The 26,579-nt window shown below is 48.9% G+C and overlaps 8 protein-coding genes across 8 annotated transcripts; 4 read left to right on the forward strand and 4 right to left on the reverse strand.

The window, feature by feature from the left end:
- Positions 1–1,691: 1,691 nt before the first annotated feature.
- On the reverse strand, positions 1,692–3,330 carry BP5553_09909 (Uncharacterized protein; the record flags this gene model as incomplete). The annotated part of the gene is made up of 4 exons (XM_032018532.1): positions 1,692–2,072; positions 2,124–2,231; positions 2,296–3,159; positions 3,211–3,330. 4 exons carry the CDS (start codon positions 3,328–3,330, stop codon positions 1,692–1,694), a joined length of 1,473 nt encoding a protein of 490 aa, XP_031865369.1.
- Positions 3,331–4,616: 1,286 nt separating this feature from the next.
- BP5553_09910 (Uncharacterized protein) lies at positions 4,617–5,863 on the forward strand (the record flags this gene model as incomplete). The annotated part of the gene is made up of 3 exons (XM_032018533.1): positions 4,617–5,072; positions 5,129–5,244; positions 5,296–5,863. 3 exons carry the CDS (start codon positions 4,617–4,619, stop codon positions 5,861–5,863), a joined length of 1,140 nt encoding a protein of 379 aa, XP_031865370.1.
- Positions 5,864–6,838: 975 nt separating this feature from the next.
- On the forward strand, positions 6,839–8,398 carry BP5553_09911 (FAD protein; the record flags this gene model as incomplete). The annotated part of the gene is made up of 1 exon (XM_032018534.1): positions 6,839–8,398. The coding sequence occupies one exon, from the start codon at positions 6,839–6,841 to the stop codon at positions 8,396–8,398; it is 1,560 nt and encodes a 519-aa protein (XP_031865371.1).
- A 1,207-nt stretch (positions 8,399–9,605) lies between these two features.
- BP5553_09912 (putative alpha protein) lies at positions 9,606–12,225 on the reverse strand (the record flags this gene model as incomplete). The annotated part of the gene is made up of 4 exons (XM_032018535.1): positions 9,606–9,953; positions 10,041–10,263; positions 10,347–11,042; positions 11,099–12,225. 4 exons carry the CDS (start codon positions 12,223–12,225, stop codon positions 9,606–9,608), a joined length of 2,394 nt encoding a protein of 797 aa, XP_031865372.1.
- A 1,063-nt stretch (positions 12,226–13,288) lies between these two features.
- On the reverse strand, positions 13,289–14,304 carry BP5553_09913 (Aromatic compound dioxygenase; the record flags this gene model as incomplete). The annotated part of the gene is made up of 3 exons (XM_032018536.1): positions 13,289–13,474; positions 13,537–13,969; positions 14,057–14,304. The coding sequence occupies 3 exons, from the start codon at positions 14,302–14,304 to the stop codon at positions 13,289–13,291; spliced, it is 867 nt and encodes a 288-aa protein (XP_031865373.1).
- Positions 14,305–15,541: 1,237 nt separating this feature from the next.
- Positions 15,542–16,530, forward strand: BP5553_09914 (3-carboxy-cis,cis-mucoante lactonizing enzyme; the record flags this gene model as incomplete). The annotated part of the gene is made up of 3 exons (XM_032018537.1): positions 15,542–15,554; positions 15,632–16,105; positions 16,169–16,530. The coding sequence occupies 3 exons, from the start codon at positions 15,542–15,544 to the stop codon at positions 16,528–16,530; spliced, it is 849 nt and encodes a 282-aa protein (XP_031865374.1).
- Positions 16,531–17,146: 616 nt separating this feature from the next.
- On the forward strand, positions 17,147–18,832 carry BP5553_09915 (uncharacterized protein; the record flags this gene model as incomplete). The annotated part of the gene is made up of 1 exon (XM_032018538.1): positions 17,147–18,832. One exon carries the CDS (start codon positions 17,147–17,149, stop codon positions 18,830–18,832), a length of 1,686 nt encoding a protein of 561 aa, XP_031865375.1.
- Positions 18,833–19,583: 751 nt separating this feature from the next.
- On the reverse strand, positions 19,584–21,117 carry BP5553_09916 (Uncharacterized protein; the record flags this gene model as incomplete). Its single annotated transcript, XM_032018539.1, has 3 exons — positions 19,584–20,688; positions 20,752–20,890; positions 20,967–21,117. The coding sequence occupies 3 exons, from the start codon at positions 21,115–21,117 to the stop codon at positions 19,584–19,586; spliced, it is 1,395 nt and encodes a 464-aa protein (XP_031865376.1).
- Positions 21,118–26,579: the final 5,462 nt, after the last annotated feature.

Raw genomic sequence — 26,579 nt, forward strand, 5'->3', positions numbered from 1 at the left:
AGGCGCGATAGGTAGGACATGAGGACGACGAATTGAATTTGAATTTTTAGGGGGGAAGAATTGGGGCTGTACTGTACTTATAGGAGTCGCACTGTAATTTGGTAATAGACAATTTTCATTAAATCCTTATTGATTCAGTAGCGTGTATGAGTCTTATTCCTTACCTCACGTCACGCCAATTCAACTAAAATATCTCGGGGTCTACTAACTCGAAAATAATTATTGTGGTAGAGAGAGACTACTAAGGTACATAAGTAGGTAGGTAGAGAATTAGAGTAGGTACCTAGGTAGGTTTGGAAGCTAGTGGATCGATAATCGAGTCTAACATTACGTCATTGATGCCCTTATAAACATCATCTTCCATCAAAATAACCGTCTTCTCTATACAAATTTCAATTCCCCAGTTTTTCAAGAGACTAAGCAAATTGGGGGGGGGATTTATCAATCTCTAGATATAAATGTAATTACAGCTTTATAAAACTGCCTAGGTCTGTACGTACTCAGTACAAGGCAGAGGCTCGGGGGCATAGGTCACGGACGGAAGCGTAAAGCAAAAGGCATAGCACGTGACGGCAGAAAAAGGGGCGCTTTTCCTAATCTATCCACGAGTCTGCGACATTATTAGCGACGCCGCTCCCCTTTACCTCCTCACACGCGTCATATTGCCGTCTCCTATCGCACCGCAACAACGCCGCTATGGGGCTATTCCAGCAATAGCTCGCTATATGTCTCTTTCTTCGATATCTTGAGATAAAAAAAGATATCTAATCCATGGCGCGACGCCGCCGCCCTCCCCGCCCGGGCGCGCTCACAGAGCTTCCTCCCCTCAAGATCCTATCCCAGATCGTCCTGCTACAGACAATATGGTATGCGGAAGCTACGGCCCTTATTCTCTTCACAGCGCTGGTATCGGGGAAGGCCTTTAGTTTGGATATGGTTTTGAGTTGGCGGAGCTTGAGGGGCGATACGACGGTGGGATGGATGCTGGGGTTGATCTGGTTGCTCAATTGTTTATTTGGGTACGGATACTCACTTTTCTCTACTTACCCCCCTTCCGTTCCGTCTTGTTTCCCTATTACTTCCTACTTCCTACTTCCTTAGCTCCTAGCCTCGCTCTAGTTTAACAAGCATGCTAATATAGAGGTTTCACAGTGTACTATTAATCCTCTTTTTCATCTCCCGCAGCAAACTAGTTCCCGATTTCGCCCTCACACTCCACTTCATCCATCTTATCGTCACCTCCCTCTACTCACATTCTATCCCGCGAAACTGGCTATGGTGGGCGCTACAGGTTGCAAGCGCAGGTCTGATGATTAGTTTGGGCGTGTGGGCCTGTCAGCTGAGGGAGCTACGACCTATTAATTTCGGGTCCTCTACTACGACGCAGGCGACCTCCGGGGGAAATGGACTAAGTGAGGGAGGCGATGAAGAGCAGGGCTACAGCAGAGGGAGGGGTAGAGGGAGAGGGAGTGATAATGCGGGCGATTATGAGATGGTGGGCATGAAACCAGAAGCTGAAATCGGGTAATGACTTGTCTAAGGATATGATATATAAACAGGCTGGAGTATAGGTCGGCGTTTGGTATCAGGCTTGTACTTGTACTTTTGCCTTCAGCATGAGATTTTGGCCCAGAGTGCCAGGATCTAGACCACACGAACATAACATCCTGCATGGATTGAACCGTATTTACTCAGTCCTCTGTGACAACTACTTCCTCTCTCCTCCCCTTCCTCCGTTTATCCCTCCTCTCCAACAATGCAATCCCGCCTACCACCAGTCCCTGCATTATAAAACTCGCCGTGCTCCATGCAAATCCCTTTCTAAAAACCGGCGCCTCCTTAACCGGATATGTTAGCAGCGGCAACCAAGCCGCAAATGCATAACCCCCGGCATTCATGATCCCCAGCACCAATGCCCTCTCTTCCGCATCGTTGCCCATGACTTCATTTGCCCAGGACATACTGAGTGGCCCTAAGACGACGGCACCGCGCGTCATGAAGAAGGAGAACCATTTAAGTCCGTCGGGAATGTTCCATATTGTTAGGAATAGGGAACAGAGGAAACCTAGGAACTGTTCGCTGTTAGTGGTATGGGACATATGAAGGAGCTGGAGGGGACGTACAGCTGCCAATACCATAACTGGGGCGCGCTGGCGGAGGAAGTCGCTGAGTATTGCGAAAGAGACGGTAGTAACCAGTTGCACGGCGCTGAGGCCTGTACCGATGACGTTCTATTGATTCGTTATATATATCAGCAAACCTATAATTCAGTATAAACGGAGGGGCATGACTTACGATATCAGTAACACCCCAGTGGTTACTCTTCATCCAGAGCGCCAGCGGTACCACGCTCCCCGAGGACGCCGTATTGATAAAAACGATATACAGCAGCGCAAAAGCATATACGTGCCACCTCGTAAACACCCTCTTCAGAATCGACCAGCCTAGTTTTCTCCGAGGTGCTCGGCCAATGTCATCCATTCGCTTTCGAGCAAGATTGCGGTCATCCTCGTTGAGGTAGAAGGCCCGCGTGTTCTCAGGTAGATCGGGGATTAGGAAGTAGCCAGCGATGCATATTGGCAAGCTGATGACACCGTCCATGATGAAAAGCCATTGCCAGCCGGCCTTCCCGTGTACCCCGTTGAGTCCTTTGTAGACTGCGGCTTGGAGGTATCCTGAAAACATCCCCGCGCCCGCTGATGAAGCATGGAGGATACCCGCCCGTTTCCCTAGCTCAGAGGGCTTGTACCAAGATCCTAGGAGGAAAAGTGCAGCTGGATAGAAAATAGATTCCACCAAGCCGACGAAAAACCGTATGGCGATTACATGATTTGAAGTCTTCGCTGCTGCCAAGCAGAACGTGAGAATTGTCCATACTAACTCGCAGGACGGGATCCATATCGACGGGCGGACTTTGGTGAGAATGAGTTGGGAGGGCAGCTGGCCGATGACATAGCCTGTAGTCCAGGCTACGTCAATGAGATTGAGTTCATTTCCGTTCATCTTGAGATCTTCTTTCATGCCTGAGATGTAGGCGTTGCCGATGTTGGTCTGGTCGAGGTTTTTGATGAAGTAGCCGAAACAAAATATGGTCAGGAGAAATACATCTAGTTTTTGGATGAATTTTCTTTCTGTCCGAGTTCGGTCTGGATCGTAATCCTGTTCATATGTCAGTGTATTTGTTAGGAGCTAGGGTATATGAGGTATTACCCAGATATAGGACCACCATGGTGCTTTTTTGTACTCGTTTAAGACGGCATCGTTTGAATCAGAGTCGGATTTTATAGCTACTGTCTCCACTAAGCCATGGCCATCTTTATCTGTGGACATATTTTGAATTGGGTTGCGTAGCGATGTATCCTGGGAAAGATGTGATAGTGATGGAATTGGAATTGGAACGGCAGGGGAAGACGAATGGGGATAGATATAACTACGGTCTCACCAGCCTTAGAAATGAGGGCCTTTCCTAGTAACTCGCGAGGGTCAGCTTCTCGAGTTTAGAGTTGATACAGGGCCAGGAGCGAGAGGGAATCTGTAGCTCCCCAAGTATTTATGTCCATTCCGCATACCATGTTAAAAGAATTTGCTAGGAAGTATATTGGCAGACGAGTAGCCAATTACCATCCGCAATTGCCCAGTTTTGGGGGAACCACCAACTTGATCATCCCAAACATTGCTACGCTTGCAGATGAGGCAAACAATAATATCCTATCCTGCAGAGTTATTGTGCAGAGGCAGTAGCAACAGGCATTAAGGATTAGCTATTGCCCGTAACAAAGGCGTGCTCAGCGGAAAGGGGTCTATTATTCAGCGCGGCCGCTTGGGCTAGACTAGACGCGGTGAGATCTTTAAATTCAATAGAGATATCGTATCAAAACGATGGCAACTTTGCACGGCGGTATTCCTACGTGCACTCCACTTTCCTTTGGTCGCATGAAGTGCTGGATTTCTTTACGATAAGCAGGATGGTAGTACACCGTAGTACTATATGTTTCACTTCGATAACACTTTGCTACTTGATTTGACGACTTCCAGCTTAGACATGCCCCGCCTGCTCGGTGCCACCAGGTCGCAAGGGACAGCTGCTTTTCCAGCCTTTTGTGTGGCTGAATGGTGCATTGGTATAACGAACAGTCACTTGAACATATGTTGTGCCAACGTGGGTTGATGATACCACAAGAGGTTATAGCAAATGAGAACTGTCGGGTACCCGTGGGGGGTTATCAAACCACCAGCACGAAGCGGGAATAAGAATAAGATGGTGGAAAGAGACGGCAAGAGATAAATTAAAGAGTGAGATACTCACTCCGCTATCCGGCAGCTAGGATAGTTGTCGCCAAAGAATGCGGGCAGCACGCCATACCCGCGCCTCATCCCGCCCCGAAACTAGGCTGAGGAGAGCACATAGAACGTATATCTCCACCATGTGATGTAGGATTATCAATCAATGTGTTGGTTGACGTAAAATAGGACACGATTACAATAGATATAAAAAGATGGATTGTCCTGCAAAAACAAAGAAATAATTGCAATTCTTTAGCCAACCAGCCGGTTGTCAGCACTTCTGGAAATAGAATAAAATTCACAGCATAGCAGAAGCTTCCACCAAGAAAACAATGGCTCCCTCAGCGACTGCAGAACCAATTGATTCCCGCATCGTGGATTTCGTAGTCCCGAAGAAAGACACCATCCAGCTTCCAGCCCCGGCCCGAGCCCGTCTCGAGAAGGCCGGAATTGATCTTAGCAACGGCTACCCGCAACGCCCAGCAAAGCCATTGTACCTCGACGATGCAAGCCGGATCAGAAATGTGGAGCGCGAGCACCTAGATGCAGGGGCACGGGCAGATAAGTCTAAGAGCGCATTGCTCTCTGCTGCAAAGCAGGTCATCCACCTGACTTCCCATATTGGGACGGAGATTGTTGGGCTTCAATTGAAGGACTTAACTAATCAGCAGAAAGATGAACTAGCCCTTCTGATTGCTGAGAGATCTGTGGTGTTCTTTCGAGATCAGGATATCACTCCTCAGGAACAGAAGAAACTTGGAGAGTACTATGGAGAAGTCGAAGTCCACGTAAGTGAGACTGCTTTGCAGCGACGTTTGCTGGCAGTGATACTGACAATCCCAAGCCCCAAGTACCACACGTACCCGGTGTCCCTGGCGTCACGATCATTTGGCCAGCGCTCCAAGCCACTGAAAGAGCCGCTTCGTTTAGACAGCCGGGAGGAGCATCGCGATGGCACTCGTAAGCCTCTCGAAGAACATCAATACGCAGTAGAACTAATGTGCCTTTCAGAGACCTTGTCCATGAGCTACATCCAGCAGGTATCACGCACTTGCACAATGATACGGTTCCCACTCTGGGCGGTGACACTCTATGGGCAAGCGGCTACGCGGCATACTCCAAGCTGAGCCCAGAATTCCGCAAGATCATCGATGGAAGACAAGCCATCTATGTGAGCGCACACACATATCTCGACCGCAACAACACAACTGCTGGTCCTAAACATATCGAGCGTACTCATCCCATCGTCCGCGTGCACCCAGCGACGGGGTGGAAAGCTCTGTTCGTCAACAGAGCCATGACCAAACAAATTGTCGGGCTCGACAAAGCAGAGAGCGACGTCATATTGAACTATCTCTACGACGTGTATGAGCAGAATGTTGATATCCAGGTCCGTTTCAAGTGGACACCAAACACATCTGCGCTTTGGGATAATAGAATCACGATCCATAATGCGAGCTGGGACTACGAAGGTTCAGAGCCTCGTCATGGAACCAGAGTAACATCTCTGGCTGAGAAGCCATATTTCGATCCAGGGGCGCCGACAAGGAGACAAGCATTGGGGCTTAGTGATGATTGAGTTGGTGTTGGGCGGTTGATATTGAAGTTGGGGAACTTGCAGCCTGAGGTTGCAGTATGTTTTTATACCTGCGCACAGTACGTGGTCATGCCCTTTGTTTCGGCTGTACGAAGTACTACAACACCTAATTACAAAACAAACTTATAGAAATATAAAGTTAGTTATAAATGCAAGATCTATCGCTTTGGAATCTCTATTTTGAGTTATGTTATAAAGTTTAGCACACTGTGCTGTGCCACGAATTCTCAACCCCCGTTTGTAGTAAGCAGATACCTAATAGGTTCCTTACCTTAGGTACCTACCTAATAGTTACTCTACGACGTAGACACTTCGTACGGAGTACTAAGTACCTACCGAGATAGTTACCTACCTATAGTGAGCTCGGGATTTCGTATTTGAGTACGAAGTACGTACATATCTGTATGGGAATGTACCGCCACACTTCTTTCAGCCACCGTAAACCCTGCGCCATCTTATCTTATCTGCTACAGTACTGGTGCTGGAGATTGTGACCGACCAGTTTCATGAGGGGACAAACCGGCAAATAGCTTAGTACGTAGTAGCTATTTTGCAAGGGAAATATAAACCGGCGCAGTCAGCAATAAAACCCCCATAGCCGTAGCCATCCGAGGTCTGGCAGGTGAGTGGTATCATAAGGGGGGTTTGGCTGAATTGATCATCCTTGGGGTGGTCAGAGGGTTGGGCCTCGGTCTATTTTGGTTTTGCGGAGAAAGGGGCTGGCTCGGGACCACTCTACGAGAGGGCGGTACTCCAGTTCCCCCGCCTCTCCGCCTTTTGCTTCTCCACCCTTGTCACGATATTTAAATCCAGATGTACATATAAGGCATATATATATACATATACATCAGACACATACAAAGTGCGGGTGGAGACATGGAGACATAAACGCATAGACACCTATCCATACAAACTCTCTCTCACTCGACCGTACACGTGGTCCGTTCCTCTGCCATCATGGGATCAACAACAACAGATCCACCAGCCGCCGAGTACGACGTGATTATCATTGGGGCGGGCATCTCTGGCATCAACGCCGCCTATCGGCTTCAAACCGAACTTCCAGACTACAGTTACACCATCCTCGAGTCTCGCACCGCCATAGGCGGGACATGGGATCTCTTCCGTTACCCAGGAATCCGCTCCGATTCAGATCTCCACACATTCGGCTTCCCATGGCGGCCCTGGCCAAACCCGAAAGCCATTGCGGATGGGGCCTCGATACTAGAGTATATGAACGGCTGCGCCGAGGAATTTGGAATTGATCGCAAGATCCAGTATGAAAAAAAGTTGCTAGCCGCAGAGTGGTCATCAAAGGAGGCGTCATGGACACTCTCCGTTGAAAGGTTAAGCAAAAGCGAATGCGAGGAAAAAGACCAAAACTTGGAGACTTTCAAAGCCCGCTTCGTCGTCTTCGCAACTGGCTACTATAACTACTCCACGCCATTAGAGACCAATATCCCAAACCTGTCAGACTTCAAAGGGCCAATCGTCCAACCCCAATTCTGGCCATCAGATCTCGACCACGCCAACAAGAAAATAATCATCATCGGCAGCGGCGCCACCGCTATAACCCTCCTTCCTTCCCTTGCTGAAACCGCCTTGAAAGTAACGATGCTCCAGCGATCACCATCGTATATCCTCACCGTTCCAGCTGAGGACCCCTCGGGTAGCCTGTTGCGCAAACTATTTCCCTCGTGGATTTCACACCGAATCCTACGCTGGAAATTCCTTGTTCTGCCCTTCTTATTCATCACTTTCTGCAAGAACTTCCCCAATGCCGCAAAAAAGCTTATGCGTCGCCAAACAAGAGCACAACTCCCTTCCAACATCCCTCTGGATCCGCATTTCAACCCCAGCTACTATCCTTGGGAGCAGCGGCTCTGTATATGCCCGGACGGTGATTTCTACACCGCACTCCGCAATGGCAAAGCAGACATCGTGACCGACACAATTTCATCCGTCACGGCCACGGGAATCAGAACCACAAGCGGCCAGGAGCTAGAGGCGGATATAATCGTCACTGCCACAGGTCTAAAAGTCCAATTGGGAGGCGGCGCAAAAGTTACTGTAGACAGCAACCCGGTCGTGTTTCCGGAGAAATTCCTGTGGAAATCCACAATGATTGAAGGTGTGCCCAATGCCGCTGTGTCCATCGGGTACACGAATGCTAGCTGGACCCTAGGCTCGGATACTGCTGCTTTCCTCATCTGTAGAGTATTGAAGTATATGCGCGCAAATGGGTTCGAGAGTGCTACTCCTAGCCTCAGCAACGATAGGCCATCATCTTCTGCTGTAAAGTACAAAACTGGTGGGGACTGGAAAGGCATGCGCTCAACCCCTCTCCTCAATCTAAGCAGCACGTACTTGGAGAAGGCGAAAGGTGATCTTCCCAAGGCGGGGAATCGGGGCCCGTGGTTGCCGAGAAGTAATTATTTTTTTGATCGTTGGGTGGGTGTTTGGGGGGATTTGACGAGTGGTTTGAGTTTTGTGGGAATCGAGAAAAAGGAGGTATAGAGCGATACGGAATGGCTTATCTCGACTTTGCTGGTTTGAAGTTGCGCACCAGAGGTTGTCAGAATTCGTAGAACAGCAAAATATACAACTTAGTATTAATGCTCGAATGTTCCACGAATCCTGACACTCCTTAGTGGTGGATTGCGAGTGATGCTAGATATACGCCATATTTTGGAATGTGTAGCTCGAAGTTCATGGTATAAACCTTTTTGAACTACATCGTAGAGTTTTATAGTAGGAACTCAATTTAATGACGATGTTGGATTTTAACACTTCTCTTGCGATTTTAGCTTTGGCAAAGCTTTTAAAGGGAAGATGTAGATGAAGTGTTTTCCTCATGTTTGCTTTCTTTTCTTGTTCTTACCAGCTAAACTGATTGTCATAGCCTGGTAAGCGGTCATGATTCGTTGTTGGAAGTGGATAAATAGCGCTGGGGTTAAACTGGGTAGTACAAAGCGTTCTTGCTGGGCGACTCTATATATCTGGAACAAAAGATATTGCTGGTGAAGTCTTGTCAACGTCTAGAGCTGCAGGCAGAAGATATCCTCGTTGTATAGCTGAATGGGGCGGCTTGAACCCATGACCAGTGTAGAAATGCGTACGGGGCTCAGCCTCTTCGATCACCTCGTTGTCGGCCTTAAGCATGTAGACTGTCTCTCTCCAAACGCCGAAATAGTTTATGAAGTGTGAATGCTCGTTTTAAGCCGAAATCGAGGAACCCTTCAGGCATAGATATCAAAGAATGGTAGGTCGAGGCGCTGCTTGACGAGCTTGTGCTAGTCAGTGCAATATCTGCTTTGATATGTTGCATTTCGGTAGCCTAGCAGCGTTGCAGAATCGCCTACGTCATGCTACATATGCCCAGGAAGATTGGTGTGCTCCTCTGGTTTAATTACTATATTTAAGGCTACCTACTTACTCGAAGTAGGCAGTTGCCCCTGGAACGCTCCCCCCTTGTAAGAACAGTCCGAACAATGTAGAAGAGTAAAACAATTGTAACGTGAAATTATTTCCATCAATCATATTCGACAAATAGTATTTTGCTAATAGCTAGTTAGTGAATCAAAGTAGTGTGTAATTTGATCTGATAGCAAAGTTGACAGCTCTACTAGTAATCCGTGGTTCCTTAATTTAAATATATAGGCTCTTATCACCTCACCTAACCTTAACCATATGTATCTCATTAACACAATACCGCATTAGCTACTCACAAGCTCGGCGGCAAACTCTCCCTCTCCCTCCCCCACCTCTCACTCTCCACATCTCCGACCTCAAACTCAAGTACACCCCCCTCCGTAAAAAGCTCATGGCCAATCCAACTCTTCTCATAGACTTTACCATTATACTTAACGCTCTGGATATATATCCTCTTCCCCTCCGGATCGAAATTAGATGTTGTGATCGTGGCCATTTTACCGGTGACGGGTGAGGTAATCGATATGGAGGGGAAGAGGGGCGCGGTTAGGAAGTAAATGTTTTGTCCCGGGTTAGGGAAGACACCTATAGATATGAAGGCGCTAAAGGAGGCCATGGCACCCGTATCATCGTTGCCGGGCTACGTTCGGGTCAGATATAGAGTTGGTATTAGGGAGCGGATGGAGGAGATGTGGAATATAAGAAAAGGGAATGAGGAAGGACATACCAATCCCGTCACGGTATCATTAAAGTAGCCGGGAACATACTGATGCACGAGTTCCGATGAGAGACCCGGGCGCCCAGCATAATGGTAGAGAAAGGCGGTTAAGAAGGAGGGCTCATTACCGATATCTGTCAAGCCTGATGTGTGGAGAAATTGAAGGCGGGAGATAAAAGTGTTGGGCCCACCTAGGAGGGTTATGAGCTGCGAGACTGCGTGGGGGACGTAACTATCTTTCGTTAGAGTAGGTTTAAAAGAGGGAATAGGTGAAGGAGGCCGTGAGTAGCTGACGAATGAAATAGAGGCTCGTACAATTGATACTCCCAAATCGAATCCTCAAACGTCTCCTGCGGATTGGAAGTCAAAGAACAAAAACTATCTAGCGGACTACACTTGATCGGATCCTGTTCCCCCCATGTCCCATTCAGATACTTCGGCTGAAAGAACCCCGTGAACCCTGTATCGTTCCCCTGAATATAAGATTTATGACCCTCCTTCCACAGGTTCCGCCAATTCATAGCTCGTCGCATATATTTTTTATAGCCCTCCTCCTTCCCCAGCCCCTTAGCTATAGTGGCGACGCAGAAATCATCATACGAGTATTCTAATGTGCGAGATATGCTACGGGAATTAGTTCCGAAACCCAGGTAGTCGTAGTCGAGGTAGGGGATGTAGTCTAGGGCTTTCCACGACATAAGACCACCGCGTCCTTCGACGGACCAGTCTAAAGGCTCATTTTCTGCATCGTTGAGCACGGCTTCGTATGCGAGATCCCAGTTGATGCGCGAGGATGGGGAGGAAGAGGTGAGGTTCTTGACGAATGCATCGGCGAGAACGACATCTGCGTTGGAACCTCCCTGAGTAAAGCCTTTGCAGAGACTCATTCTGCAGTCTGGAAGCCAGCCGATATGCACGTAGGTATCGAGGAGAGAGCGGATCATCGCTGTGAGGGAGGTGGGGTCGATAATTGTGAGGAACGGGAGTTGGGAACGGAATGCATCCCATAGACTTCGCTCCGTTAACATTTTGGCTGAGTCCGGGAATGTATAGTTTGGGAGACTTACCAGTAGAAAGAATCATAATAAGGCTCCTCGCTCTCCCAAAGAGGATTCTCTCCCGTATAGTTCTGCGGAGACATCATTGTCCTATACATAGCGCTGTAAAAGTTCGTCACCAAGTTCTCACTAACCCCCTTCGAATCGATCCTCACCACACTCAATTTCTCCCTCCAGGCCTCCTCAGCACTTTTTTTAATACCGGCGAAATCCCATTCATCGCCAGGTATTTCTGTCTCAGCATTCTGGCATGCTTTATCTGCGGTGATAAAACTTACACCGACTCTAGCGCTCACGACTCCATCCGCCGGCCGCTCAAACTGTATCCAACTCCCAGCTTCTAGATAGAAGAGATTGATTCCTCTCGTAACAAAAATAGTCTTCGGCTCTGTACCTGCACGATTGTTGACCCAGATCCCCGTATCCTTAACCTTCGCGCCCAGGAAATCCGCACAAAAGTGCAGGATGAAGGAACCACTCCCAAAACTTGGGAGGAAAGTTCCATTCCCTCTGATCCTACCATTTTCATCCACGCTCACGGACGCATTCTGGCGACTGGCGGAAAGGTCCGTGAGGTCGAGTAGGATCAATGGGCTTAGATCCGTGCCATTCTTCGAGGACTTGGGAGGGAAATTGAAGTGGTAGAGAGCAGCATGCTCAGTAACTGTCATCTCAGCCTTAATGCCAGTCTCCAGATTCAGAGAGAAATATCCCGGCGTAGCCACTACGCTATCATTGATATATTTCGTTTTCCTTTCTCCTATCACGAAGTTGCAGTTGTTAACTTCATCTTCGGGGCAATATTGCGGGAAGAGAGGGAAGTTCCCTAAAGAGGGATTTCCTCCTGTCCCCGAGTCGTGCATATGTGAGAATCCGGTGATGTTGCTGCCATCTGTCGAGAAGCCTGCGGTGTTCTGCCCGTCGACGTCCGCTACTGCTTTTGCCATGCCATATGGCAGAGTAGCACCCGCGAAAACGTTTCCTCCATTGTCGGTGCCGATCAATGGGTTGACGTATTTGAGCGGATCGAAAGAGGTTGTGTTCCACGATGATGATGTATTTTGAGCAGCTATGAATTGCACGCAAGATGACAGAAGGACGAACTTCAAGAACCGGAGAAGTGCATTTTCATCCATCTTCGCCCACAGACTACTGCTCGAAGACAGAAATTCCCTTTCTCGCCCTTTGGAAAACTCGAGAGTTAGACATGGCAGCTGAGACAGAAAATAAACAAAAGCACCAATTACTCTTGCCTTCCACAGCAATACTGGTACTGCAGATCGCACGGCAGATCACTCGATTCCCCCTCCTCTCCGCTATTCATATTGCTTGCGCAGCTGTATTTACCCTTCGGCACGTATATGTACATGCGCTGCCACCTTACTACTTCGTCCTTTCGATGCAAGGAACCCAGCAGTTACCATCAACAATGCCGACAGACCTTCCAAAACAAGTAGCCAGTACCGCTCCGCGATGCAACCAGCAATAACCTTACGGATACTCTCAGCGTAACGTGTGCGGGGTTCCATGGTAACTGATATGAAAAAGCTTACTTGAGTATGCACAAGTAGGGGATATTGATTGAAAAAGAGGGAGTCCTGATTGTTTTGTTGCATTTCGCGATTTATGTCTTGCTTTGCTAGCGGCGTTTTACGTATGGATTTATTTATGCCTTCATCCCCTACCCAACGACTACATTTTGTGGCTTGGACTTGGTACTGTGCTAAATACTTACAATTACAACTACAGTATAGACCTTGTGATGGCTAAGGAAATCCAGATGTAAACTTTGTATCTTGTGTAGCTTTTGTGTTAAAGGGTGTAAAATCGCTGGGCTATAGATACCAAGCCAGGTACGGAGTAAGTATGGGAGGAAAATATTACACATGATACACTTTAGTAGATCATGACACCTACTAGAGTAGAACCAAGAAGCTTGTTTATCTGTTTTAAAATTTCTTATATAACAGGCTGATTCAATGCTTCATATTTACACCATGTAAATGTCCCATGACCAATGCGATAAAATTGGTATGCCAAAACTCCGAAAACAGCACCTTTCCTTATACGAGTACGGGTCTCCCCAAATATTTCCCTCGGCATCACATATAGGCTTTTCGATGTGCAGTCGAGTGCACTCGCTCAAATTCCGAACTCCAGACCAATTGTGGTCTGCGATACTGGAGCATCGCCGGCATATCATGATGACTTCGGCGCCAGTTTCACATCGTAGGTCAAGTCCAGCTTCGCATTTGGGTCCCCTTCCCTTGGAAGGAAGTCGATAACCAAATCATCCTTCACGGCAAACACGGTGTCGCTCACGAGATATGGGTCGTCTCTAGGGAATATTTGTGTGGTAACGGGCTTGAAGTCATCGTGGGTGATCTGCATAGGTTTTCAGTTAGATGGGTATTCCTTGGGCAGTGAGTCTATTGGGATTCCCTTACCATGAGATGAATATGAGCAGGTCGCATTGGGTGCCGGTCCAAAAGCTTCAAGAGCACACCGGCAGGTCCATCGGTAGGCAGCGAATAGGCAGTCGGTTTCAACATGTAGAAGTGGTAGGCGCCATTCTCATCCGTTCTAAATTTACCCCTCAAGTTGTTATCTGATTGATTCTCTGGGTCCTGGAAATCATATTTCCCGTTTGAAGACGCCTGCCAGATATCAACTACAGCGTTTGGAATGCCCTTTCCGGTCACGAGGTCAATGACCTTGCCATGCATCAGTGCTGGCTTTCCGCCGGGCGCTGGATCTTGGATAATGCTGCCGCCCAGCTCGCGGAACGGGGCATTGGGCGACCAGAAGGGACCGAGAATCGAGGATGAAGTGGGGTCGGCGCCTTCGGTGACCATCTTGTGAGCGATCTCGTCAACGAGGCTAGGAAGAAAGACGATCAGTTAGTTATGTGATGGGATGCTGATGCCTCGCCGGACAGGGCAGGATTCTTCGGTCTTGGGAACTTACGATTCTAGGCCGATAACATCTGAAATCCGCTGTCCCTCATTTCTGATTGGGGTGCTGGCCTGGCCGATGGAGTTGACGAATTTGACACCCAGCATCCATTCTTCCGGGGTGAGCTCGATTTCGCGGGCGAAATCGTGGATATGCTTGATCAAGCAGCCGAGGACCTCGCGGTCGCGAGGCGTGCAATTGGGACCGATGGTCTCGATGACATGCTTTGTGAAGTTGGGGTCGAACCGTGATTGAGACATGGCTGTATTGTATTGTGCTGTGATGGGCTGTGATGGGCTGTGATGGGCTTGGTGGGGGTAGTATTAGGGAGAGGACTGTGATTGCCAATGGAATGGACTATGGGGAGAGGGAAAGAGGAGATGAACAGGAGGAACAAGAGAGGCAGAGGGAGGGAGAGAGGGAGACGGTATATATATATATATAATAACAATGATAGTAGCAATAGCAATAGCAATAAACCTACCTCCCTGACCTATGTACAAACCGTGGGGCCAAGAACCTTAATCGTGGCAGGCAAAGGTCAGCAGTTGTTAGCTGGCTGCCCCTCCTACGTCGCCGCACACGGGATGTAGCTGCGGTATCGAGTAGCGTTGGGCGCGGTGTCTCGTACAGTAACCGCAGCACCACTGGAGGAGGGAGAGCTGACGGCACGTCAATCGGCATCTGCGATATACTGGTACCTATGTTGAGTTGCCTTCTGCGACTACTCTGCCATTTTGGCGCCATTGCTATTGGAGGGAAAGATGGAAGGGATTACTCGTATCGTTGCTCGAGTAGAATATAGATCGACTCCCGTGTTGCCATCCCGAGCGCCGGCTAAGACTTTTGCCGCCTGGCCCACCTCGTTGCTCTACGACTAATTTCCTGATTTACTGCTCTTTGGACGGAGTATTGTATCGGATCATAATAGGTTGATTAAATAATTAAAATCATCGCCATCCTAGTTCGCGTCTTGGGGAAACCCCACATGCATGCTGGGAGGACGAAGCACGGTAGGTGAGGTTCTGAAGATACCGATACCGATACTGATACCGTGGATAACATCCCCATTCTTTCTATTCTGCTCTGCTCTGCTCTCTACAATTTCAAATTTCCTCATCTCTACTGCTGCGACATTGTCTCGTTTTGCCTCTTCATCCTCACTATGTTGCATCATTTGATGGTCGGCACTTGGACCCCGCCAGGGGCCATCTTCACATTCCAGTTCGATGACGAGGCCTTGACCTTGAAGCTGATCAAGAGAACCCCCATCCCAGAGGATGAGCCCATATCGTGGATGACATTCGATGTAAGTAGAGCTATTCATTCGTCCATGCCTGGTTCTATTCGGACGGAGGGAGTCTTGGGGCCAGTTCAACTAACCATTCTCTCTCCATCCAGCATGCGAGGAAGAATATATATGGAGCTGCCATGAAGAAATGGTCCAGCTTCACGGTGAACAGCCCCACAGAGATAATTCACAATGCTTCACATCCTATGGGGCATGATCGTTCGTGTTCCATAGCCACTCTCTCTCCTATGCCCCCATGGCATTGGCCAATACGAAGTGTACTAATATCCCCTCAGCATTGGCCGCAAGTCCCGACGCCAATACTCGAGCAATCTTCGTCCTAGCAGCGAAAAAATCCCCTTTTAATGTCTATGGAAACCCATTCTACGACCACGCGGGATGGGGCAACGTTTTGTCGGTCGACCAAAATGGCGCCCTGGAGAAGTGTGTCCAAAACTACGAATATAGCCCTAAGACTGGAATCCACGGCATGGTCTTCGATTCCAGCGAGACATATCTCTACTCAGCCGATTTACGAGGAAATAAAATATGGACGCATAAAAAAGATCCAGAAACGGGCCATCTAACCTTGGTCAACAGTCTCGAGGCACCAGATCCATTGGACCACCCTCGATGGGTTGCTCTACATCCAGGCGATAAATATTTATATGTCCTGATGGAAGCAGGAAATAGACTTGGAGTTTATGTTATTGATGAACAAACGCATTGTCCTGTATTCACCCACATTACATATCCACTTATTCCTCCTGGTAAGCCAAAATCTACTACTTGACTTCATTCACCTCAACCCAGACTGACAAAAGAAAAACCAGGGATACCAAATCCCAATGGAAAACTGTACCGCTCGGATGTCGTATTCCTCTCTCCCAGCGGCAAATATCTCTTCGCCACCTCTCGAGCTAACGCATTCCACCTTACTGGGTACATTGCAGCTTTTGCTTTGGGCCCAGCCGGCAATATCGAGAGACAGATATGTCTAAATCCCACGCCAACAAGTGGAGGACACTCCAACGCTGTCAGCCCGTGTCCCTGGAGTGACGAATGGCTAGCGTTGACGGATGACCAGGAGGGTTGGTTAGAGATTTACAGATGGAAGGATGAATTTCTAGGGAGGGTCGCTCATTGTGATGTCAAGGAGCCTGGGTTTGGGATGAATGCTATTTGGTACGATTGAATGTCCAAGATCGAATATTATAATATATAGGTGTACATATAAATATAAATACACATAGACAAATAGATACGATAGGAAAAGAGGGTAGAATGGGCTTTCTCCTGATAACAATACCTGTCTACTTCGTACTATGTACTTCGACTCTGTAAATGTACTTATTACTGATTTACTGGCCGGCCCAGGAATGCCGACATTTTACCGCACTGGACGCTGTGGTGTTGTTTTCCCGCTCGATCTACCGAGATTCGCCGCTCCGCGCTCTCCACACAACGTCCGCTCTGTCCGTCACCCCTCCTGCAGACGGAAGATACTACGAGACTTACGAGACTACGAGCGTAGGGATAGACTCATCTATCACCTATTATTCTTCCAACGGTGGGTCACTGATCGGTGAGTGGGGAGAGAGAATAGCCCAGCCCGCGGTTAAGCATTCCGACCACTTCCTATTAGCCTCGTTCTTTTCAATATCTCCATACTGGTGGTACTTCGTGCAAGTAGTTAATTCTAGTTCTGAATACCTTTACTATAACAATTAATCGCCCCAGATATCGTATCAGCACCCTCAATTTGCATCCGTCAGTCCCCTTGAACCCCCCACCAGCGCTGATCCGACACCATGGCACCTACACCCGGCATTCTCTACGTGACAATGCAGCCCCAACCCGGGCTGCCACACTCCCAATTCCACGACTGGTACAATAACGAACACGGCGCAACACGTCTCCAGCAACTTCCCTTCGTCACGAACGGCTTCCGCTATCGGGCAAACGACTATAACGATGCGGAGCCTCAACCTTCCGAGCAAAAGCCAGAATGGATGGCCATATACGACATCACAGACATGGCGGAGTTAACGAAGGAGCCTTACCTACGGCTACGCGGGCCTCCCGTAAAAACACAGAGGGAGGCAGATGCAATGGCACGGATTAATGTCAATCGGAAACTGTATGATTTCCTCGAGACCTGGGAATCAAAAGAATTCAAGAGGCTGGAAGAAGTGGGGAACGAGGGCCAGGGAAATGTCGTCCTTGCTGTATCCCTTTCTTTAAATCCTGGAGAGGGAATGAAAGAGCAGGTGGATAAATGGTACAAGGAGGAACATGTTGAGATGATGTCCAAAGTCCCCGGCTGGCTTCGCACACGGCGATTTGTGACATCCTCCATCGACCCGAATGCAGCGGTGGAATACCTTACCTTGCACGAATATGCGCCGAAAAATGGATTGTGGGGGCCAGAATTTATGGCGGTCACTACCACGCCATGGAGCAGTGAGATTGCGAGCAAAGTAGTGAAGGACAAACGAGGACGAGTCTACGATTTATACTACACATTCGGCCCAGCCCCTCGACATCTGGGCCCGAGCCTCTCCGAGTGGACTTCCACCGACCCTTCCACCCCGTATCCCACCAAGACGTTCTCTACATCTCCAGTGAGCGCTGATTATGGTGCTATCGAATCATTCATCACCACCCCAGATGGCGTTCCCCTCCCCTACCGTCTCGAGGGCTCCTCCGATCCCAATGCACCACTCATCGTGCTCTGCAACTCCATCCTCGTAACATGGGGGATCTGGGATTCCTTCCTCACATCCTTCTTCTCCTCTCCATCCAACAAAAAGTACCGCATCCTTCGCTACCAGACGCGCGGCCGCTCTTCCTCCTGCGGCGAGACACCCATAACCGTTGATCTCCTGGCCTCTGATGTCATCGCTCTGCTTGACGCATTACGAGTCAAGAAAGCCGCCGCCGTAATAGGAGTTAGTCTCGGTGGCGCCACGGCATTAAACACAGCGCTGAAATACCCCGAGAGGGTTGGGAGTTTTATTAGTTGTGACACCAGTTCCAAATCACCCGCGGGCAACTCCAAGGCATGGGGTGATCGTATCGCAATCGCTGAGAAGGAATCAGCTGCCGATCCCACCTCAGGTGAAAGTACCGTGGGCCAGGATCTCGCCGAATTAACTGTCCGGCGATGGTTTGCAAAGGAAAACTATGATGGGAAAGATATGGAGAGGAAGGTTGGCGAAGTTAAGAGTATGGTTGCCACCAATAGTCTCGAGGGCTTTAAAAAGAGCGTAAGGGCACTGTTTGAGTATGATATGAGGGATGAGATGAAGAATAGTGCTGTTAAGGGTATGTTTGTTGTGGGAGGCTCAGATGGCGCTTTGCCGGGCTCCATGAAGGATATGGCTGCCTCGTATGGGCAGGGCGGAGCGAGATTTGAAGTTATTGGGAATGCGGGACATTTGCCTATGGTTGAGAAACCTGAGGAGTTCTCGCGTGTGGTTTCGAGCTTTTTGTAGACAGCAGAGGGCGGTCAGCAGATACAGTACTAGTTGGAATACGGGCATTTTCGATCATAATATGTCAATATGAAGTTTTATCTGATCTTCTATATTCCACTTCATCCGGACTTCAGCATGGTCAGATGGACAGCTGTTGCCATTCTACGACCGCACCCTCTTAAGCTTAGAAACGTGCTTCACGGCCTGCTACTGTAGCACAGTACGTATAATCGGCAGAACTTTCTTATCTTGTTGAAACAACAGCTCGAGAGCACAGGAACTATCCCATCCCCGTCCCATCCCCGTCTTCCCGGTTGATACAGACTCTAAACTTTTCAACTTCCCCGTGACATTGACCCTATGAACGGCCGTGATCCCGCCATCGGACTCTGCGTTGTCACATGAGCTTTAACCCCTAATAAGTGGATCTTGTGAGAAGAAGTCAGAATGTGATGGAGATGCCGCACTGTCAGGAGGCGCTCCACTTTATGTAAGGTGGTGTTTTAGGGGGGTAGGTCCCCTTTTGAAATTTGAAAACAGGACATATTGATATATTGTTGCTACTTGCATCCTTAGTCAGGAAGAACTAGAGCCCTGCCTTTGGACTTACATGCTGCAATCTGCCCTTCCTTGATGGACATGGCTACTCTATGTGTATAACTATACTTGGTTAACTGGGTGTGAGGTGGCACGAAGCAAAGGGACAAAATCGCGAGTTGCAATCGAAAATGAGACAGTGAGCAGAAGGGATGTTAGCTCGGATTTTGCATTACTTTTCTGTAATCGTCACTAAATCACGCTTAACGTCAACATCAACATCTACCTCAGCAACTGGAGCACCATGCCCCAATTGCTGCCCTATGGCTCTTTGCCGTTGAGTCTCAGCATCCATCCGATTCGCATAAATCGACAACGCTGCTCCCGCATCCCCGAATGCATTCAAATCAGCAGTATTACTTCCTTGCTTTTCAGATTCCTCACTTGAAGGAAGAGATATTACTCCCTGGTGAAACATGTAGCCAAGAACTAACCCCACAGCAGATATAACGCTACCAACCGTGGTAAGAGTCTGCCATGACGACGAGGTTTGTAATTCATCACCAGGAGTTTTGCCCCCGTGTTGCCGCATCCTAGTATTCCTCCTTAGCTGGCCAACGATAGGTATCGAGTCGCCAATACTAGATAAAAATACTCTACCAACACCAATTATGCCCCCATTATAAGGAGCAGCCCAAGGCAGGGAACCTTTCCCTTTCTCCGACGTTCGTATAGGTTTCGTATCGGCTTTGCCTTTGGATAGCAGCGCGTCACTCACATCCACTGGTCCGCCAAATATTGATTCACCCAGTTCTTCCGTCCACGCAGCTAAATCCGGGAAGTTCGACCGCATCGTCTGCGCGAGCCATGGCTGTGGCAGATCAGGCACTAGAATTAGGGACAGATACCCCAAAGCCAGACAATCTAAACTCGAGAAATGGGTATCCGACACCAAGTACCGCTTCTTCCCCTTCAGTTTTTGTAATGGCTCAAAAAGAGTCGTGGCCAAGGCACTAAGCCTGATCTGGGAATTTGTCTCTGGAGATGCTGCAAGGAGATTCGAAACCGTGGGCTTGGGTTTTCGTAAGCTTTCCGGTATGATGGAAGGTTCGCGACGGCCTTCCCCGTTTTCTGTGTCAACATCGAGTGATGAGAGGCCAAGATGTGCGGTCCGTTGTTTCGCAGTTGCGCGAATAGAAGGTGGGGTGAGGTATGGCAGAGGGAATGCTTGGATTGTGTTATAAATAGGGCGTGTTATGGTGGTATAATTCTGTGAGGAGACGTAGAGGGATAGGTCGATGAGGGGCTGCCCATGAGATTCCACGAAGGACGAGAAGCTGCAGACGCCATCTGTCAGTTCGGTCCTTTGCCATTGGCATAGACAGATATCGCGGACTCACGCAATGCAATCCGCACCCTGCTGATCTGGCAGGCCAGCATCAAGCACCCATTCCCCAGACGAGAATTGCGCCAGGTAGTGGAAAATATTCCTAAAGCCGCCAATCCAGATATCGCCGTTTCTCAAGGCAGGAAGTTCATCTGTGGTGGCCATGCCATATATCAGCTAAGAAACTAGAGCAATGGGGGATTAATGCCATGTAGGTGAAACACGTACTTGTTGGGCTTAGAGCGGGATCGCTGGTAGCAACCAGGACCCATTTCCCTCGCGGAACAGCTTGTTGAAGGTATGCAATTGCAGCTAAACAGTGAGGATCGATGGACGGGAGAGAGAACGCGGGGCCCCAGACATGAAGCTCGAGGATCATGGCTAGGGGCGACAATTTCCACGACGGGTTCCGTTTCCAGGAGATGCCAAATTCAATTCGGGGTTGATGTCTCGCGCTGTAATATAAGCTTGTTTGCGGGGAGTATGTCAATAATCCGGTTTCACGTCTGTATGTGTGAGAGAAAGAGAGGTTGCATTGGCCTTTGATGAGGATTTGGTGCTGTTGTGTTGCAATTCGTACCTAAGGCAAGGAGCCTACCTACCTTGGGAATGAAGTCGAGTCTCACATGGCGCATTAACTTATCTCCTGTTTGGCGGAGTTTCATTTCGCCGAAGAAACACGAATCCACGTGATCCGGCCCCCTTTAATGTACTGTATCTCAGGGGGTTAGCGATAACGATAACAAAAAACAAAAAACCCCAAACTGCGAAGTACCGAAGTACTAGAGTACCAAGTACACCCTCGACATATTAATAACTACAATGCCCCTTTATTGCATGGTGGCAAGCAAGAAGCCTCCGTTTCTCCGCGTCACACCCTTCCTCGCGTGCATCACACGATCCGACGCAATGGTTCCCCCCTTGCATTTAGCCCCTTTTGTGCTTCGTGAATTGGACTTATCATGTTGCACTTCGTTTTGACTCTCGACAAGTGGCAGCACACCCACTCTTCTGGTTCTCAACTCAAGATTCCCGCTCTTCTCCATGCGGATGACACGGCGTCCATGTGGCCGCCTCAGAAGTCGTTCTCATTCAGGCACATTTCTGAGCCCTCCCACGGCCCCTGGATCTGGTGGTTGTGGTTGCAACCACCAATGCACCTCGCCCATCTAGACCCTCCTCGCCTCGCCCCTTTTTCCCCTTTCCAAGTCCTCCTACTTCCGTAAGTTCCGCCCTGCCCTTAGCAAGGCTGAGTGAGCCCTTCGTGTATGGGTAATAAACCTTGAAATCCACGGTCTCACCATATATACAACCATAAGCTTACTTGGCCAGATCCACTGCATCATGCAGTCTCGAGGTCGTGGTACTGTAAGCACTTTTGAACAAGGTGTAGCCTAACAATCGAACCTTATTATTTTGTGACACCAAACAAACAATCCGGATTTTTCGGATATCATACTCCGTAAAGGGGTCATTCAATGGTAAGCCGAGCGGGACCGAGTTGTTTAATAAATCCCTCGCGTGCAAGATGTCTACTAACTTGGAACGAAGTACGTCGTACGAAGTACCAAGTACGGGGCTCAGGAGTGAGCTATGAGATGATGAAACTCTCCACGCGGCTGCTGGCGATCTCCTCGTCATAGAAACGTGCGCATGCCAATGGAAGGGGGGGCCGCAGAACGGCAGATAAATGGCATATTGTTGTCGATCAATCAATATATAATGCAGTGCCATCAAGGGATAGCCCGTTCCACAGACAGATCTCAGAAGGGAATTAACACCGTCAACTCAGCCAGGCCGAGTCAGCCTATATTACTCGTACCCAGGTATAACAGGGAAGGGGATCTGGAAAATCTACAATCTCCTCAGAATATTGCAATCCAGGTTTATGTACTCAGCAACCGGCAAGCGCGCCAACCTCCAAACACCAGGTCTCCAGACTACGGCGTATCAGCTTATTATTGCTATTATCATTATTATTTATTATTCCCGGGATACGCAATCGTGGAGCTGGTTGTTATCGTCATCTGCTGGATCTGCAACTGCCAGGCTCCCCCCTTGCGGTGCTGTGCCCCTCAGCAGCTGAACCAACCACGCAGGAACAATCTACGATCCAACAAGGCGGGGCAAGTTGCACCTAATATAAACCACATCATCTGACGTCTGGCCCCCAGCCCCAACCCCACCTCATATGTGCGAGCAGTGCGAGTAGGTACGAGTAGCACCTCCTTTTGCACCACTTTTGGGAGCCGTGGAGGAGGATGGCGTATGGAGTATATCAAATATGAAGTATAAAGTAGAGGAGCTAACTGTATATGTACACTCCCACCCGGGGAAACTAGGCAATCGAGGATACTCCCGTCCGCTGGCCGTCTCCCTTCCGTTCCCGCCCCCTGGTGCTACGTAGTCCGCAATGTACATGTACATATTACGCAAAGCTTGGAAAGCAACCAAAGACACGGTACGTAGTACGACGTATGGCATGGCATGATTTCCATGCACTATTGTTTACATTGGGTTTCCGGCCCTACCAGCTGCATATTGACAGTTCTTCCCTACCACGTGGAAGAGCAGCATATTCCCAAGGCTCAGATCGCTCTATCCCCGACTCCCCGCCCCCTCCCCCAACCCCAGGAAGACAAGTCCTTCGTACTTCGTACGGAGCATACGGCATTGCATTGCAGTTTCAATCTCTCCATTCCTCCCGTCTTGAAACCGATAAACTAAACCAAGCCCCCCGATAAGCCAAGGAAAGCGCACGTCAGGTAGGGATGACCGTGCCTGGTGCCTCGCCTTACCTTGCCTAGTGGCCGCGCGCTGGCTTTCCCCTTGATCAGCTGAGCGCTTCCTCAGACAAATATCCATGATCAATACTGGACTGGACACTAACTCCGCACATTACTTTTCTTGTACATAATGATACGACTTCGTATACAAGATAAAGGGGGCTTGTTGCTAAGAGGCTATTTCTATTTATAGATCTCTGAGGTGTACGTGCGGAGTAAGTGCTTCCTAACTGCTATAGTAAGTACCAAGTACGAAGTATCAGGAAATGAAACGAAATAGGAAGTCGACGACGATGCCGCCAAAGATTTTACTTAATACGGATATGGCTGAAGGCCTTGGACTTGAACTTAAAGAGCTAGCAATAGGCAATGCGGTATTTACGGGTACGGAGATACTTCCTCTTCGCCATCGGAAATGTGATGTGATGTAATAGATCCCAGCACATACTTCTATACTACAGCACGTAAGTCAAACAAAGCCAGCAGACAGGCGCCTCCCGAGTTCCCCTTGTCAAAATAAGCCATCGAAATAATTCTGTACCTCCTCAAATCGCTCCGGCCGTCCCACACAAGCCCAATGTACCATGGCCCCCGCTCAAGTACTCATTCGTAGCCCCCACGCCCATTCATCACACCACCAGGAAACCCCTCATCTCTTCCATGAAGCAAACACAACAACACATCAGATTAAATTCGAAAAATCCAACACTGGGTATGAAAATCCTGGCGGTTACGTGGCATATGTATCACACAATATATATGCATTATTACCCCACATTCGGGCCGGGCCAAGAGTGCAACATAACACATATACACACTAACATAAGATCCATGTTCCAAGCCAGCCGTGGTGGCACAGCGTATGGCTAGGAGAGCCTCAAACAAGAAACATGTTTCCTTCCGAATGTTACTGTTATTGTTATGGTGTGGCTGTGGTATATCGCTCACGGATCAATTATCCTTGATACATGTGGAGTGTTAAGGCCGTGCTAATCAAGGAAAATAGAAGCTAGGTTATGTACTCGAGACGAAGGGATTCAATGCTGATTAAATGCTGTATATTGCAGCAACGCCGCTTCCTTTGCTATAAACCAAAAATTATAATAATCCAAATGATATTGTGTGCGGAAGTCATTCCCTCATAGCATGTACCCAGGCCTATGCAATCCCATCCCAACCAGTAAATGCTAACGGGTATCCCATCCAGTCTACCCTAATTATATGCCCAGCCGCCTTCCATCAAAGTTGAAGCAGAGTAAACAAAAAACGCCGTAAACTATGCCACAATACAATAGGCAATGCAGATAATCCAAGATTGTATATTATAATAAAGCGCATTGACAAAACCCTAGATTCGCGCCCCGTAACCCGAAAGTGTTGATACAGATAAAAGGTAAGCCCTCCCATCATCGGAGGCCGAGATTTGGGCGCCGTCAGATAGACTGATTAGGAAATATGCTGGCTCCAACAGAATGGTATGATGTGCATGGATTCGAGCCTGCTCAGAACACTTTGTACGGCCGTATCAGGCCACCGAAATGCAGACGCTAGAATTTGGTGCTGCAGCATCCGCGTCGAAAAATTTCCCAAGCGGTTAGAAGTTGAGGGCTGAAGAGAAGCTGAAGGTTGAATTCGGAAGGTGCATGTTGGAAGAGAAAATACTGCGCCGCTCCACAATCGTGGCAGTGAGATCACGCTGACTTGGGGCCGGGAAGTTGCTGCGCTGGCGTCGGCCCAGAGATGCATCTCGGGTTCGCAACGCAGATGGTGGCTGAGTGTTTGGTCGAAAGATATGTTGCGTTGTTGGCCAATGGTGTGAGGGAGTGCTGGTTTAACCACCTCCCGGGAGAACGGCGTTTGGAGACGCACATGTCAGCATGTCGTTTGCTGCTGTGCAACGTGGGGGCCAGGAGACGATTGTATGCCATGTTTTTAAGATGTGCTTCGTATCGGTTTGATGTGCAGGTGTGATATTTGTGGGATGGCTGTGAAACCGTTTGTTGACCTCGGAGATAGGAAGAAATCATTTGGTTGGTTGGTTGTTTGCTTGTTGCTTGACGCATGGAAATGCCAGAGAACAGATCCGAAGTCGAATATCCAATCGCCAGTTCGAGGTTCGCCGCGAGCGGGAATTGCTTTCCAGATGGATCGAGAGAGTGGTGTCTATCAGGCGATTCTATTTTGGCAGAGGGGGGAGGGGCCGGCTGGGTGGTGGGCCAGGGCAAGGAGGAAGTTGGGATGGACGGTGAGCAGGCATGTTGGATGTGTTTGTAGTGAGAAGTCTTGACGGGTTCTGGTTCTCTCCGTTTGATCGAGTACTATATAACCAATGCCAAACTCAAAGTTACAGGCAAAGGTCGTGATATTGGTGCGGCCCGGTGGGAGATGTGGTGGTTATCTGTTATATATAAAGAGCTGAGGCAGGCGAAGCGGGTTGTGTTATAGATGTGCGATGTCGTATTGGAGACGAATTGGCTCAATGGGTTCCTGAGGAGTCGAATGGGGATTGAATGGTATTGCTGGAGTATTCATCTTTTTGGCGTCGCCCTTGGGGGGGCCGGCTCTTTATGTAGATGGTGTACCTACGTATCCCGTGCGACTCGTAGGCTTCGGGCATCGAGGGAAATTGATCAATTATTACTCACCGTGTTCGGATCGGCGTGTCCACACCGCACAGGCGCAACAGGGTGGTTCAAGTCAGCACTCATTTGGCCTTGCCCAGGAGCGCAGGAACCCAGGACCCAGGAGCCCAGGACTCAGCGGAGGCGGCGGAGGTTTGCATTTTGCATTTGCATCAGCGCCTCAAATGAAACACGATAGCGTGGGAGGCCTGTAAGTTGTGCAACTGAGCGCCATCCCTGCCATGGCCGTCGACGAGGGATTCCGAGGGACGCTGTACTATGATACTATGATACTATACTACGGTACTACTACATGTACTACTATACGAAGTAATCTGCCCCTTTCCGGTGCACTAGCTTGCCCCGTTCGCCCGTCCGCGGCTGCCGCGTACCCCCTTTTGCACGTCGAAAACGCTCCGTAGGTACAGTACGAG

Source organism: Venustampulla echinocandica, assembly GCF_003357145.1.
Source record: "Venustampulla echinocandica strain BP 5553 chromosome Unknown scaffold_12, whole genome shotgun sequence".
NCBI classification, from domain to species: domain Eukaryota; kingdom Fungi; phylum Ascomycota; class Leotiomycetes; order Helotiales; family Pleuroascaceae; genus Venustampulla; species Venustampulla echinocandica.